This window comes from Frankliniella occidentalis, unplaced genomic scaffold (assembly GCF_000697945.3).
Source record: "Frankliniella occidentalis isolate FOCC.00 unplaced genomic scaffold, Focc_3.1 Scaffold470, whole genome shotgun sequence".
Lineage (NCBI taxonomy): Eukaryota > Metazoa > Arthropoda > Insecta > Thysanoptera > Thripidae > Frankliniella > Frankliniella occidentalis.
Genome location: NW_026267588.1, coordinates 120,170 through 135,230, shown reverse-complemented (window position 1 = coordinate 135,230; position 15,061 = coordinate 120,170). Strand labels below are relative to the sequence as shown.

The window sequence follows — 15,061 nt, the reverse complement described above, 5'->3', positions numbered from 1 at the left end:
CTCTTAGCTAAAAGAAAATACCCACAACCAGTGTTGTCATCAAAAGCCATTGAGTGAATAATTCTAAGTGATGGTGCAAAGTAAAACAATAGAAAAACAATACTGTAAACAGAAGCCCATGCCATTACTTGAACAACCTAATCAAAAAGCTTACAAGATCTAAAAAAAAAAGGACATAAACAATCTTTATTGACACTAAAACAATTAAAACAAATGACAGGACCTTCATCCACTGACATTTTACTAGGGGTGAGGGAAAGAGATGTAAAGGATGTAAAAGCAGTAAAAAGCCACATTTTAAATAGCATGCAATGGGGAATGTGGAGTTGGGTTGGGAAGAGTGGAGGCCAGTTTCAGGGGTAAGAGGGTATCGGATGGAAATGAAGATCCTCAATTTCTCATAATATTAGAACTAACAGATACCTCGCATTGAATTCTAGCTAAACAATTTTTACGAAATTCGAAATTTGTAGCCTGGATACGTTTGTAAGAAAATAGCATTTGAGAACAAATGTCGATGAGTTGACTATGCTATGGCAATAAACCTGGAATAAAACCCTCATTGAGCCAAAACCATTCCTAATTCCTGGTTTGAAAGTTGCAACTTTTCATTGCACAAGTGCAGGAGCACAACACCATGTTTCATGGTAAACTGGCAATATGATGTCATTTTAACAATCAATTTACACAGTAAGTAATTGATTACTATAAAACCTGTTTTTCCTACCTAAATTAAATACAATAACAACATTAGAAGGCTCATTAGGCTCTCCACTAATATTTTTCTTTCAAAAGAGAATTACAGAACTACAATGTAAATATCAACATTTTATGTTTCCACTTAGTACAAATTTGCCCACCTACAGAGGAATTGAAAAAGGGAGCTACAAAACTCTTTTAAAAATGTAAAAACATAACTTTGCAATCATTTTTATAATCACCTGCTTTTGACATAGTGATCTGCTTTGTTTTCCTTACTACAAATATGGCAAAAATTACTAAATGAAATCTAGCTGCAGTCTTAAAATTTGAGCCAACAAAATTGAAGGCTGAATTTTGAGATACTGCTTCATCATTCAGCCTAAATATAGACAACAACAAAAACCCAGTTTTTCTCTCTTTCTCTTGTTATTAAATCACAATTAATTACATATGATCTTCTTTATAAACTGGTAACTAATTTTTTAGATCATATCAATCTTTGATGAAGGAAACTTCTTCACCCCTTGATATAGTTAAGGTTAGAAAATGAATCAATTGCCATTATTTTAACATATTTACAGCCAGGGCCATTTTCCTCTTTGTGAATTTGTTACAACAAAACTATATATATTATGCACTTTAATCTGGCTTAACAAGACAGAAAAGAGGTTCAAATAGTCAAATTTAGAAACAAATTGGTGTAAATATGTTAAAACAGAGTCAATAATATCAGGTGTTGAACCCATGACTTGACATAGGCTTGTGTCATACTTACAATAAAGAAGCCCGATGTAATTTGGTCTGAAGTCAAGGCAGCTGGAGGACCCCCTAGGATGACTGGCGTTGGAAGTACAGGTGGCATTGCATTGACCACAGGTACAGGACTAACTGGCCGGTCTAACTTTTTAAGAATTTTGTCTTTTTTGCTTGATGATTTTTTCACCTTGTGGGGACGGGTATCTGGGTGACTTAGGGAGGATGAAGGGGAGGGATAGGGGGAGGACGTGGTTGTGAAAAGTGACAGATCTGAGAAGGGTTGTTTAGAATTCTTACTTGACTTAGGCTTCGGTGGTCGGGTTGCTTGGTCCAGGTCTGCTTGTCTACTTGCTCTTTCCTTTTCCCATTCGCGCACTTCTCTCTCTCTTTCTCTCTCTCTTTCTCTTTCTCTTTCTCGTTCACGTTCCTTCTCACGCTCTCGCTCTCTCTCAATTTCCCTTGTCCTTTCCTTTTCTCTCTCCAATTCTTTCTCCCGTTCTAATCTCTCTTTCTCCTCTTTCTCTCGTTCTCGCTCCCTCTCTCTTTCACGCTCTCTCTCCTTTTCAGCTCTTTCTTTCTCTCGCCGATATGATTCAGACTCAATAACATGAGATGAAGAGAAGAGTGGAGCTGGAGGTAGAATACCAAGTTTTAACATTCTCTCTTCCTCAGTCACAGGTTTCTTTACAGCTTTAATGACTCTGAAAAATAATAAAACCAGGTATTAGATAAAGATATACATCCATTCTGTTCACAACACACATTTTATCTACCAAAACAGTGTTGTAAAAAACAATTCAATTACTTTTCAAAATAATGTCTAAAACAAGCAATAAAGTTACTCTGAGTTAAACTGTAATAAAATGTGAAATTAATTGTAAATTTCAAGGCAAATTGTACAGCTGACCTAATTACACAAGGCAAAGCCAAAAGTAAAATCATTTATTTAAAATACAAATAAATCTAAATGTAAATGATACATTAGGAAAGACTCTTGTCATCATCAACCCATTGAAATATATGTTTTTAATCTGCCAACAGATTTGGGGACATTGTACCACCATTAGATATCTAAAAGACCTCATTCACAGTTTTAAATCTGGCAGGGAAAATACTTACTTCTGTGTTCCACTTAATAAAGGCAGGCTAAATATAGGAAAATAATGACCCATGTTAGATTACGAATACAAATAAACCCACCACAGTAAAAAGTGGGAATGCTACAAAATTTTCTGAACTTGACCACAATATTATTGGCTTATTTTTCATTTCAGACATACAAATACACTGATTTTAAGATTGAAAACTATTTTGATGGCATTACTGTATTATTCTTAAAAGTCATAATTCTAACAGGAAACAGTTGTAAGGGGTATTTCAAATAACAAGATACTCACAATTTTGGAGCTGTAGGAGTTGCTGAGACCTCTGGAGTTGCTGGTCGAGGTGAGTCAGATCCTATTCTTAGAGTCAACTTAGGCACTCCCATTTCTTCAGTAACAAGTAGTTGAGGATGTGATGAAGACATACTGGCCTATGTTGAAAAATGACAATTGGCAAATGAAAATGAATGAATGGTAAAAATCTTAACTTACTTTTCTAAAACAGATCCTTAAATAAACAAAAACCTTTACCTCCTCTTTCTTCTTTTTCTCTTTCTTCTTCTCTTTCAGTTTGTCCTTCATCTTTTCTGGGTTTTTGTCCTTATCCATTTTATCTTTGATCTTTTTCAGTACTTTGTCCTTCTTTTTCAAGCTCTTATCCTTGTTTTTGTCCTTTTTGTCCTTCTTTTTCTTAATTTTATTTTTATCTTTCTTCTCCTTCTTATCTTTTTTGTGCTCCTTTTTCTGGAAAGAAATTAAAATTAAGATACACTCAAGCGGGTTTACATAATTAAACTTCCTAAAAAATTGTCAAAATAGACTCCTACACCAAAAGATGTACTAGTATTTTTTCTGACTACAAAGCCTGGGTATGTAGGAAAGGAATGGACTTCAGCGAAGTGTAAGACCAACATACAAATTTCTTGAAAGAATGTTTTACAACTTACTAGTTGTGTTCATAGAAAAAACCTTCTACAGATCATGCAAGGAAAATAAGAAAATAACTACACTTACCCCAATAAAACTGCAAACCTTTTAGAGAGATGAGCAGAAATTAAAAGAACAAGCAGTGCTTAGGATAGCAAAAGCAGCATGCAAGCATCAAGCACCATTTGTTGAAATGCCAAAGTGTCAATTAAGTACATCTTACACCCAAAATAAAGAGGGCGTAAAGGTGTTAAAAATAAATGAAATGAATAGAAAAATTATGGCGGGATTTAATTTACATACTGCAGGAGTAAGAAAAGGTGCATACTCAGCTAAGGGAATGGGTCCATTGGGTGCTTTTACAACAGGGAATAAGAGATCACTACCATCATTGTCAAATAACAAGACAGTCAGAGGTGCTAGATAGTTTACTAAAGTTTTCACCTACCAATACTAAGACGAGTCCTCTCTGCTCGCTCACTTGATGGCATTGTAACCCACCCTGCCCCACAGGACTTTCTTGTAGATCAGATATAGCCAATGTCTTCGCACCAGCAGCAAACATACAAGACAGGAAGACACAAGATGCACAAAATGCAGAAATCAAAACATTCAGGAAAGAGCAGTTGCCGCAAAGCATATTTCTACTTGTCTAAACAAATTGAAATAGGAAAAATTGAGATTGATTGAAATTTCTCAATTTAGGAAGTTGATTTTTTTTCATCAGATAGAAAATGAATTTTTGTTTAAACTTTAAATGAGAAAAACTTCAAGTAGTAAATACTGTAATGAAAATGGATTTTACATAATCAAAATGCAAAAGAGGATAGATTCAAAACACAAAACACATTATTTTGCAGGTAGAATTTTAGATATAAAATGACGGTTTCAAGTTTCCAAGGTTGTTTATTGTAATGGGTATTGGCCAGTATTGGCCCTTCCTAATAAGAAAGCTTAACTTGAACTCTCAACTGGAAGTAACATAAATGGAACTATAACAGATAATGCTAAAAGAGCTATTAAAAATGCATTAACTGTTCCTATGAATGCTACAAGACATGCACATGCAACGCAGCAATTGTTGCAATCATTGCCTTCACAAGCAACACCTACCTTTTCCAAGTTCTTCCCCTTGCCATCCAGACTTTTCTTCTTAACCAATGGACTTACAGAAGTGAGATTTGCTCCTGGTGTGAGGGGAAGAATACCTCCTCCTGGAGTTGGAGGTACGCCAGTAGGTGTAGAAGTGGATGACGCAGGTGAATGTTGGAAGAAAGACAGTGATGAGGGGGTTAAAGGAGGATAAAACGGAACTGGGGATATTCTTCCAATACCAGTTCCTGGAGTAATTGGTTTCTCTGGAGAAGGGGAGCCTCTTGGTGGTGAAAGTCCATGCAAAGCAAGATTTTCTGGTCTCTTGGTGTCCAGTAGTGGAGGAATAAGGCCAGGATGAGGTGGAACAGACACATAATTATTGAAGGGTTTGAAGTCCAGCTTCACTTCAGGGGTTTTTGGGCGTTCCAAAAATTCATCATCATTGACTTCCATTTTTAGTTTCTTTGGACTGAGTTCTTTAGACTTTTTCATTTCATTCTTTACTTTTGATTTGTCTTTCTTCTTCTTTTTACTTTCTTCTTTAGCCAATAGGGTGTGGACAATTTCTGGAGTCTTAGGAGCAGTAGGAGTGTAGGGTGGAGAAGCATCAGGCTCAAATGAATACATATCAGGAATAGGTGAATTTTCTATATGGAAGCTGTTCCCACCAACATCAACGAAAGAATCACTAGAAATGCTCACATCCTTATCCTTCTTGGTGTTCTCACTATCTTGAATTCCCTGCTGGATAACAGACTCTATGCAACTGTCAATCTGGAAACCTCTTGCTTCCTTTTTAGCTCTTTCTTCATTTACGACCCAACCTCCAGGAGTTACTTTTGTTTCTTTATTAGGAAGTGGACAATCAGAAACTCTGTCCAGCTTTTCATTTCTGTCAAGTTTTTCCTCTTTTGGTTTTGATATTTTCTTGAAAAATGACAGCTTTTGACGATCTGGAGCTGACGCAATTTTGTCGTCTTGATCAGACATAGGAGGTGATGCTGGAGGGAGGACACTCGGAGGTAAGGACGGAGGTTTTGGTCTTTTAGGGGATGTCTTATTTGATGACATCTTAGGTATCTTGTATGCACCAGCAGAAGATGAACCTGGCTGTGGCTGATGTTTGAAACCAGCAGGTTTGAAAGCTTTCAGTTTAGAAGTTTCTTTCATGCTAACTAATTTGGCTACATTAGAGTCATCTACATTTACATCCGTAAAAAGATCAATCTCTTTGCTCTCTTTCTTTTTATTTTCTTTGTCCACCTTCTTGGAGGCATCAATAGGTTTTTTAGGAAGAAGTTTCTTGAGCTTTTTCTCAGGCTTATTAACTTCTGGTGGAACAGATGGGTAGTGAGACGGCTGCGGTGAGTTAGATCTTGAATCAGATGGCTGTAAAGGTGTGCGAGATTCAGGGAGTTTCCCCTCTCTGGCTGGTGATAAAAAGCCTGAAGTTGTCATCATGACACTACTAATTTCACGCAAAGGTCTACATTCCTCTTCCATCAGTAAACTGTAAGAAAGATTACAACAAAATCAATTAAGGATTTTTTAAAAGAAAAAAATAATAGATTAATAAAACAACATTTCCAAAGCCCTTACCGAGCTCGTTTTAAAGCTGGACTCTCAGCTGAAATGGGGTCTCCAGGCCGTTTAAATGGATTTGTTGCATTCATTTTCGGACTTGATTGAGGAGATAAACTTCCCCCAGCACTATTGGGACCACTACTTGGACCCGGAGATGATACATCCACAGACAATGGACTGCTTTTGTTGGGATACTCTTCCACTAAAAAAAATAATAAACATTAAATATAGCTGTTTACTGAATTTTGAATTAACAAGTACAATATTCTTTCCTTTCTCCATACTATAGAGTTTGCAAAGCAGTCGGAGCATGAATTAACCAAAAAAGCTAAAAATGATGCAAAATACCAATTCAAGTTACATAGGTTGAAGTAGGGGTTGGCCTTACCTGGTTCATTTTCCAACTCTGGATGCATTGGAGGGAGGTATTCATGTACATACACAGGCCTAGTAACAACTTCTCGGCTTCCAGGTTTGAGAAAATTTAAGTGGGACTCTCTGGGAACGGGGAACTTCGGAATATTGTGGGCAAATGGTACTGAATCAACATACTGAACATACTCATTAAGGTCATGAACATTGATGCCCATTTCTTGGAAAGCCAGGCCCAAATCATCCAAATCGGGTGTAGTGTGCCCCACTGTAACATAAAATGATCAACATTAAATGCATGACTGTAGATTCTTGCTGAGCCGACAATGTACTACAGAGAGCATTTAATTAAAATTCGTTGGTAAGAAAACGAGCAGATAGAGATACATTAAATAAATCGTGTATCATGTCAAGAAATAGACTGAGTAAATAGCTAGATGCATCTATTGTATGACAATATGATTGTTTACAAACATACTTAACCTCACTTTGGAGGTTATGTAGCCGTAAATAAAATCCTTTTCCCAGGTGCTTTAACAGAGCCTATAGCTATTTAAATAAATTAGAAAAAATAAACATATTGAAAACAAAATACTTACATTGTTCGGCGTAGAGATGAGCATTTTTTCCAACTTCAAATAAGTATCTGTGCAAGAGGTCAACCAGAAGTTCTAAGGGCGTCGAATTAATAGAATGCCAACCAATAGTCTGACATATTTGCGCCACCACTAGTGTGAGGGCCTTTCTATTAAATTCTTGCGCCATTGTTTGGATTTATAGCTCTTTGTCAACAAATTAATTCACCCATTACTTCTATCTCTCAGCTGTCCGGGCTTCATCTTGTCCAACCAACCAGTCTGTCTGTCTGTTTCTCTGTCCGTCTGTCTTTCGTATGTCGAGTCACCAACGCAACCCGGTTTCATATCCGCAACCATTCTCTTGGACGATACCACAGGAATTTTTGAAAAACGAGAGAGAAAAAGATTGATATCCTACAGTAAGCCAGAAGACACTTATCTTACGCACAGTATTTTTTTTTTTTAGTATTTTCTATATCGACGAAACTTAACATATAGAGCGGTATCTTCGAATTTCCCGCATGTTCAAGATGTCGAACTTTTCAACACAAAACTGTTCCTCTTGCACATAGTGTTCGCCAACGTCCCCGACCTAAATGTCCCACCTTTGTTGCGCCTTTTTTGCAGCAGACTTCTTGCTTTTTGTAGTTAGGGCATGCACATGCTTATGCCGGCTCTTTATCCATCATGACGTGCGTTCAAGAGTGTCGAGAAGAAATCGTCCCGGAAAACTCATGCAAAAATGGAGTTTGCAGTAAGTACAGCGTATTAAATATTGTCATGGTTGAATCCTATTAAATTTGAATCATTCTTTTTAGGTTAGGTTTCTGGTAATAGGCCTATGTTTATTCTTACTGTGTTTTAAAACGATATTTTTTCTGTGCTAATCTCCCCTAATTTTGTTCGAAATTTTACGTCGCATTTATCTTAAGAAAGTATAACACCTTAAGAAACGAATCTGTGTAATTACTCGAGATGTGCACTGATGCCTTGTGCCTTGTGACTGGGAGGTTATTTTTTTTATTATTCTTGAACTCATGAAGATTTTGGCAGCTGTTTATTTGCCTGGAGGTGTATTTTAATACTATTTTCAACATATGTGAGCATTAATCTATGGTCCTTTTTCAGCTCTTACTCGCCGGAAAGTTCAGACAGTGGGGCCAGCATATTTCAATTATTATCGCATTGCTCATCAGAACGAGCAATCTGTTTGGTTAAACAGTAATCAAGAAACTGAGGAAGAAATAGAGGAAGATGTCTCTGATGACATTGATGATCTAGCGTATCTCAAAAGCTTAGATCCTAAGGAATGCAAGGTAAGGGTTTCGACTTTCAACTTATCTTCACCACCTATTCCAAATGTCCGTTAGGTTTGATCTTTTTCTTGGTCTGTTTCAGGACCAAGATCATTACAGGGTTCTAGGTTTAGGAAACAAGAGATACAAGGCCTCTGAAAATGATATCCGACTGGCCTGTAAGTAATGTTTGAATTGTGTCTGTATCATGAGGAGCTTATTTTGTTTCTTACTAATTTTCTCTGCTTTTTGTTATGAAAGACCGTAAAAAGGTATTACGCCATCACCCGGACAAACGAAAAGCTAGAGGAGAGAAGGTTGATCAAGATAATGATTACTTTGTGTGTATATCGAAAGCATATGATATTCTTGGTGTTTCATCCAAGCGACGTTCCTATGATTCTGTTGATCCAGAGGTAGATGATGGTGTTCCCACTGCTAATGAATACACCAAGAAAAACTTTTACCAGGTAAATTAAAAGTTCTGATAATTTGTATCCTGACTTCAACCACCCTTCTCTTTGCAGTCTTGTCAAATGATACATATGTTTTCCTCTAATCTCTCAGGTCTTTGGGGCTTTCTTTGAAATGAACTCGCGATGGTCTGAAAGGCAACCTGTTCCCAAACTTGGTGGCCCTGATGCAAAAATCCAAGAGGTTGAGAAGTTTTATAGTTTTTGGTACAATTTCCAATCATGGAGAGACTTTTCTTATCTAGATGAAGAGGAGAAGGACTCAGGCATGGAGTGAGTGAAAACTTGTCTAATATATGGACTTTCATTTCAGTCTTTCATTATGTCTTTTCTAGTGAAATTTAGAACTTATTTATTTACACTTATAATAATTAATTAATATACATTCACAGTCGGGAGCAGCGAAAATGGATTGACAAACAAAACAAAGCTATGAGAGTTAAGAGGAAAAAGGAAGAGATGGTCCGAATACGCTCCTTGGTTGACCTTGCATACAGTATGGACCCTCGAGTGGCTGCATTCAAGCAGGAGGAATTAGACAGGAAAGCAGCTGCCAAGAAGGCTAAGCAGGATGCTGTACGAGCTGCTAGAGCTGAACAGGAAAGAGTAAGTACTCATTTAAGCCATTGATTGTGGGACAGATGCTCTCATACCTGTAAATTCATGTAAAACTGTTATACTAGGGTAAGCTTAAAATTTTATCTGTTTTCTGCAGGTGGAGCGAGAGGCAGTGGAGAAAGTTCGTCAAGAGAAGGAGGAAAAAGAACGTGAAGAAAAGACGCGCCTTGAAGCCGAGAAGAAACAAAAAGAAGCATTGAAGAAAGCAATGAAAAAAGAAAGGAAAATCATGCGAGATTTCCTTAAAGAAAAAGATTATTTTGTTGAAGATCTCAATGAAAAAATTCCCCACCTGACTGGGATGGATAAGTTGTGTGAAATGCTTTCTTTGATACAGTAAGTAATATTGTTTTGACTTTTATGGAATTATTGGAAAAGCCTGGTATGAGTGCTTTATTTTTTTATATTTTTTCCAGACTTCAAGAACTCAACAATAATATGAAGGAACATGGCAGAGAAGCTTTTCTTGATGCATTAAGTGAATGTGAACGCAAACTGGATGAAGAGAGGAGAACTGTTGTAGAAGCTGCAAGATTGGGACGTGGGGTTTCACTAGGCACAAATGAAATTGCCCCTGCCAATGAAAAGCTAGAAATTACTTCCAACTGGACTCCTGAGCATTTACAACTTTTGATTAAAGCTGTAAATATGTTCCCAGCTGGGACTGTGGACAGGTATTTCTCATTCCTCACTGTCAGTTTTGAATATTAGAGTGGCAAGTTTGTTTTGTTTTGTTTCCTTCATTCCTCTGAACCCTTTCAGGTGGGAGTGTGTTGCCAACTTTCTCAATTCCCATGCCTCTGGTGCTGGTATAATTCGTACACCTAAGGAAGTTCTGGACAAAGCAAAAACTTTGCAGAAATCAGACCATAGCAGAAGTGCCCTCCGGGAACAAGTCAATTCTTTAGCCTTTGACAAATTTCAGAATAATCAAAAACGTGAAATCAAAGTTGTTGCTGATGGAGGAGCCTCAGAAAGATTTGATAGTATGTGTGCTGTACTAATGATTTTCGTATCTAGTTTTCCCTGGGCAAGTTTTCTCAATATTGTATCTTAAATTTTAGCTCCTGCAGCTCAAGCCGGTAGAAACCCAGCTCCATGGACCAATGATGAGCAGCAGTTATTGGAACAGGCTCTCAAGAAATTTCCCAATGGAACAGAGGAGAGATGGGATAGAATTGCAGAAGCTGTCCCTACTCGCTCTAAAAAAGATTGTATGAAGCGATACAAGGTAACAACTCTTTTTTTTCCTTCAATTTATGATTAGTTAAAATATTACAAACATTATGACACACAAATTCCAATAATTGTGTTTCAGGAATTGGTGGAAATGGTTCGCGCAAAACAAACAGCTAAACAAAGCACAGAAAACAGTACTGGAAAGTAAATCTTGTTATGTAGGCTATTGTTACCAGTTTGATTACATTGACACTTGTTAAAAACCCATCTCTTCCATTTAATCTAAAATCCTGTCTTTCCAATTAAGATTTTTGCTGAAATGATTCAAAGCTTATCTTTTTTTAAATTATAAATACAAAGTACGTGTTTGTTTTGCTGGGATGGATCTAATTAAAATATTGCTATTATTTATTGTAAGTATATAAATGGGTAATACCAGTGAGAACATAACATATTTTAAAACCCACTCAGTTTCCTTTTATATTTAACAAGGTGTTGTCAGAATTGATTTGTTTTCTTAAGTTGAAGAGCTGGTTGAAATTATGTTTTTGAGACAGATTTGTGGAGTGTTTCCCTTCGTGATGACGACATGTGTATGTTCAATTTTTGTGATACTGATATTTCATTAAAGTGTTAAGACCATGATTACTGTATTTTCTGTATTTGTTTGCACCTTTACCTTCTCTTTATTTCCAAAAGTTTCTATTCTCAGGAAATGTCTTGTTTTGATCGTTTTGATCCGTTCTTGCTTGATTTGGCGATATCCCCTGTATGCGCCTCTGCACGGAGTACAGTTTGCATCGAGATGCATAGTACTTAAGTACTTCGGAAGAAAGCCGCTAGAGAGAGCCACTGTCAACAGTCATCATTCATTTCGTTCTACTCATTCATTGAGTACCGGCCAGGGTCGTCTCACTCCCGGGAAATTAACTTGGCGGCTCATAAGGAGATCGCGGGTGCTGTGGTACCAACGTGATGGGCCTCCGCAACGAAAATACTTCTCAGTGAGGGACATAATGGGAATCGTAAAAACACGGCATATATCGCCTTAAATGCTTTCAATTTGCTTTTAAAACTCTTTATTTGAAAGAAATAGTAAATTGCAATCATTGATTTGGTGAAATAAACATATTCTATTTTCAAGAAATTATTTGTGTAATTTATGAGGCTGAGATCATTTTTCAAGTTCTTGAGCAGAGATGCAATCAAAGCAGACGACAAAGACGTCAATTGTTTTTGTTTGTATACAAAATCTAGCAGACGCTTTTTTTATTTTGATATTTAAGCAATGTTTTGAAACTTTGAATACTTATAGTATTCTATGCATTTTAATTTTTTTCACTTCTCAGTGTTTTTTTTTGGTCATTGCCTTTCGCTATTTCAAATTTATTATGAGTTTTATATCAAAGAAAACTGTGGAAACGTAAATCTTTAAAGCGTCAGTAATACTTGTTTGTTGTGAAGATTGTTTTAGGGTAACAAAAAATACAGGATAGCTGGAGTTTCGATTTTATTTAACTCAAATTTGTACAAAAACTGCTCGAAATGTTGATGCATCTTCTGATATTTCCCGGGCATGCTCAGCTCCTGTATTAGTAAGCAATACAAAATCAAAAACAATTTTGGCGCACAAGTATGAGTGGAGATATATTTTATCTGTAGGATGTACAATACAATTATAGATAAAGGAGCTGGCTCTGTAACTCTTACAAGTTATCGCAACTCGTTCCATTCATCTTCAGGAATGAAGGCATATTTATCAGTATGAGATCGAGGATGGTAAAAGCCAGCAATACAAGCAGAGTTGTTTATAGAAAACTGAACTTTTACACATTACCACTTCGCATCCAATAAGAAATTTAGACTGATCTCAAGTTGAGCCTTAAAGGACAATTCCAGACAGGGGTGTCCATCAGTGACGGCATTTGTGAGCCACTGACAACCTGTAGCACCTCTCAGTCGCTCACAAATGCCGTCACTGACGGACATTTCTTACAATTTTTTCTGGAATTGCCCAAAACTGAAACGGTCGTGCCACTACTTCATCCACAAAGACATATTTCCTTACACATAACTAGGCTGCTCAAGAACAAAATTAAATAATACAAATTACTGATAATCAATTTCCGCCTTAGACTTCTTTTTATCAATGACAATTTCTCCCCTGAAAAACAATACCAAAAAAAGAACATATTTCAGCAATGAGGGATATTCTACAGAGAGATCAGCGAAGGGTTGTACTTTTCAAAGCACGGTCAGAATAGGAGTTCACAAGCGAGAGGGGGAGAGGAAAAGTATGACCTTTGGCTGGCCTGCCTTATACACTGACCAACAATAGTGCTTTTATGATTGCCAAGAAATTACGACCCAAATGGCCAAAGATGATCCCAAAGATAAAAGATATGAAATACACTCCACTGACTTTGAGATAGTGGCAAACAATTTAGGACTAGACGTTTAAGTTTAACAGACCCAAAATAATTGAAATACGTATATTATCAAGTCACAATCTTAAAAGAGAAGACAAGACTGATTACATATGCATGTTTCAAAGGCAAAATCAAAAATCCAGAGGGGAAGTTTGATAAAATCAAAAGTGTCATACAAAGCTATGGTGAAATAGACATTACATGTCTTGAAGAAACTTGGATGAATCCTGAGGACTCCATTTTCAACAAAATTAACAAAGTCAATGATCTTCACAATATGATAGGAAGAAGAAAAGGAGGCAAGTTATTGGAATATATAAATATTAAGATATGTTAAAATCATCCATATGAAACTAGAAGGAAAGTATGTTAATGAATTTAGTGGGGTCCAACAATCCGAACATATATGAATTTGATAACTGCATAGATCTAACAAAATCCGTTCTGAGGAAAATAAATATGAACCACTGTATATTGTAGGAGACTTTAAAATTGATCTACAGGTAAATAAAATCTCTGTCAAAAAAGAAGAGATTTTTAATGCCATGTTCCAACTAGGATTTAACACACATCTAAAAAGAAAGCAAGGAACATCTCAAACAAAAATATTGGCCATATAATAAAGAATGTGGAAACAGGAAATATGGATATTCTTAATATTGAAAAAGACAATGATGTATGTGTGATCACAACATGCTTACTTGGCCAATTAATGGTGCCTGCAAAACAAAAGATAATATAGAAATAACTAGACTGAATTCTGGAAAATTGAATGATAACGTGGCACAAAAACAGCTCAATCTAGGACTCTACAATCATGCCCAAAATCTCTCGAACGACTGTCATAAACTCACTCATGGAACAAACCATAAGCTCACAACAAACGATGAAATCAAATTATACTAAATTTAACCCATTGACCACAAAAGAATTGTTTACATGAAGTTTACATGAAATAGGATGTCTCAAGGCCAAAGTAATTTTAAACAATTAGATTATTAAACAAAACAGAACACAGAGAGCATGGGCTTCAGGCGTTACAAGTATAATTACTTTTCAATCCGGAGAAAGAACGCTATGTTCATAAATGAAAAGAGACAACAGTGCCAATGGTAATACGTCCACAGTTTTGTTCCAAATGCTTTGAAGCAGATGGTGCCAAAGGTCATTATCACATAGAGTTGCAGGTGGCCACAATATGGACAAGCTTTGAAGGAAAACTCCACTCTTCGAAATAGTTCTGGGACTCCATGTCTCAAAGAAGAATGATAAGCTGGACCCCAACAGCTATAGGCCACTGACACTCACTCAAATGTAGCTAAAATCTACAAAAAAAAATAATATAATAGGCTGGTAGAATTCACCTCCAAGTACAAAATAATAGACAATGAACAATTTGGCTTTCAAAAAAGGAAGTCAACAACCGATGCAGCTGCCATGGCAATGGACCACATTATAAAATCTATTTATGAAAAGAAGAAAGTCAATGGTATATTCCTGGATATATCCTAAGCCTTTGACTGCGTCTGCCACAAAAAATTAGTCACAATCCTAGGACATATGGGGATAAGAGGTGAGGCGCTAAACTGGATCCAAACAAATATAAGGAATGGGAAGCAGTGCGTGGCAATCACTGACACGTCTAAAGATATAAATGAGACTATTTTCTCAGAATTTCTTGAAAACAAATGTGGAGTTCCTCAAGGTAGCATATTAGGGCCTCTACTGTTCTCACTCTACATCAACGAGCTCAAGAACATTGTGTATAAACATACTTCTGAGTAGATGTGAAATAGTGCACACTTTTCTGCGTGTACTTGCCATAGCACACACTTTCATGCGTTCACTTGCTCTAGATGACATATCGGTGTGAGCTACTGTGTGAGCTTGATTATAAAAATAGATGACATATTGGTGTACAACAGCAGCACAAAAATATTTTTTTTTTTA

The 15,061-nt window shown here is 36.6% G+C and overlaps 3 protein-coding genes and 1 long non-coding RNA gene across 16 annotated transcripts in view; 2 read left to right on the top strand and 2 right to left on the bottom strand.

The window, feature by feature from the left end:
- Positions 1-7,439, bottom strand: part of LOC113206178 (transcription initiation factor TFIID subunit 3) — a 10,643-nt gene extending 3,204 nt beyond the window's left edge. Inside the window, exons 1-9 of one of the 5 annotated variants that reach the window (XM_026422138.2) lie at positions 7,139-7,439; positions 6,556-6,807; positions 6,183-6,369; positions 4,602-6,093; positions 3,937-4,032; positions 3,093-3,305; positions 2,856-2,992; positions 2,578-2,604; positions 1,756-2,159 (exon numbers count right to left, since the gene is read on the bottom strand). In XM_026422138.2, coding sequence (XP_026277923.1) covers positions 1,756-2,159; positions 2,578-2,604; positions 2,856-2,992; positions 3,093-3,305; positions 3,937-4,032; positions 4,602-6,093; positions 6,183-6,369; positions 6,556-6,807; positions 7,139-7,304 — 2,974 coding nt within the window. In that variant the 5' untranslated portion in view covers positions 7,305-7,439. Of the gene's footprint in view, positions 1-1,477; positions 2,160-2,577; positions 2,605-2,855; positions 2,993-3,092; positions 3,306-3,936; positions 4,033-4,601; positions 6,094-6,182; positions 6,370-6,555; positions 6,808-7,138 lie in introns of all 5 variants that reach the window. The other 4 variants (XM_026422134.2, XM_026422136.2, XM_026422135.2 and 1 more) reach the window with 4 other exon arrangements.
- Positions 7,440-7,703: 264 nt separating this feature from the next.
- On the top strand, positions 7,704-11,327 carry LOC113206180 (dnaJ homolog subfamily C member 2). Its single transcript, XM_026422141.2, has 11 exons — positions 7,704-7,871; positions 8,246-8,433; positions 8,516-8,591; positions 8,674-8,882; positions 8,980-9,158; positions 9,278-9,491; positions 9,601-9,839; positions 9,920-10,177; positions 10,266-10,489; positions 10,568-10,734; positions 10,822-11,327. Exons 1-11 carry the CDS (start codon positions 7,805-7,807, stop codon positions 10,888-10,890), a joined length of 1,890 nt encoding a protein of 629 aa, XP_026277926.1. The 5' UTR covers positions 7,704-7,804; the 3' UTR covers positions 10,891-11,327.
- A 162-nt stretch (positions 11,328-11,489) lies between these two features.
- LOC113206154 (acyl-CoA-binding protein homolog 1) overlaps positions 11,490-15,061 on the top strand; it is a 20,478-nt gene continuing 16,906 nt past the window's right edge. The window contains exon 1 of one of the 2 annotated variants that reach the window (XM_052274939.1): positions 11,490-11,584. The gene's annotated coding sequence lies outside the window, so the exon portion shown is untranslated. The remainder of the gene's footprint in view (positions 11,585-15,061) is intronic. The other variant, XM_026422091.2, reaches the window with a different exon arrangement.
- The window catches only part of LOC113206155 (uncharacterized), an 18,359-nt gene continuing 15,477 nt past the window's right edge, over positions 12,180-15,061 (bottom strand). For 7 of the 8 annotated variants that reach the window (XR_008012124.1, XR_008012121.1, XR_008012118.1 and 4 more), the window contains one exon: positions 12,180-14,436. This is a non-coding gene — a long non-coding RNA (uncharacterized LOC113206155). The remainder of the gene's footprint in view (positions 14,437-15,061) is intronic. The other variant, XR_008012122.1, reaches the window with a different exon arrangement.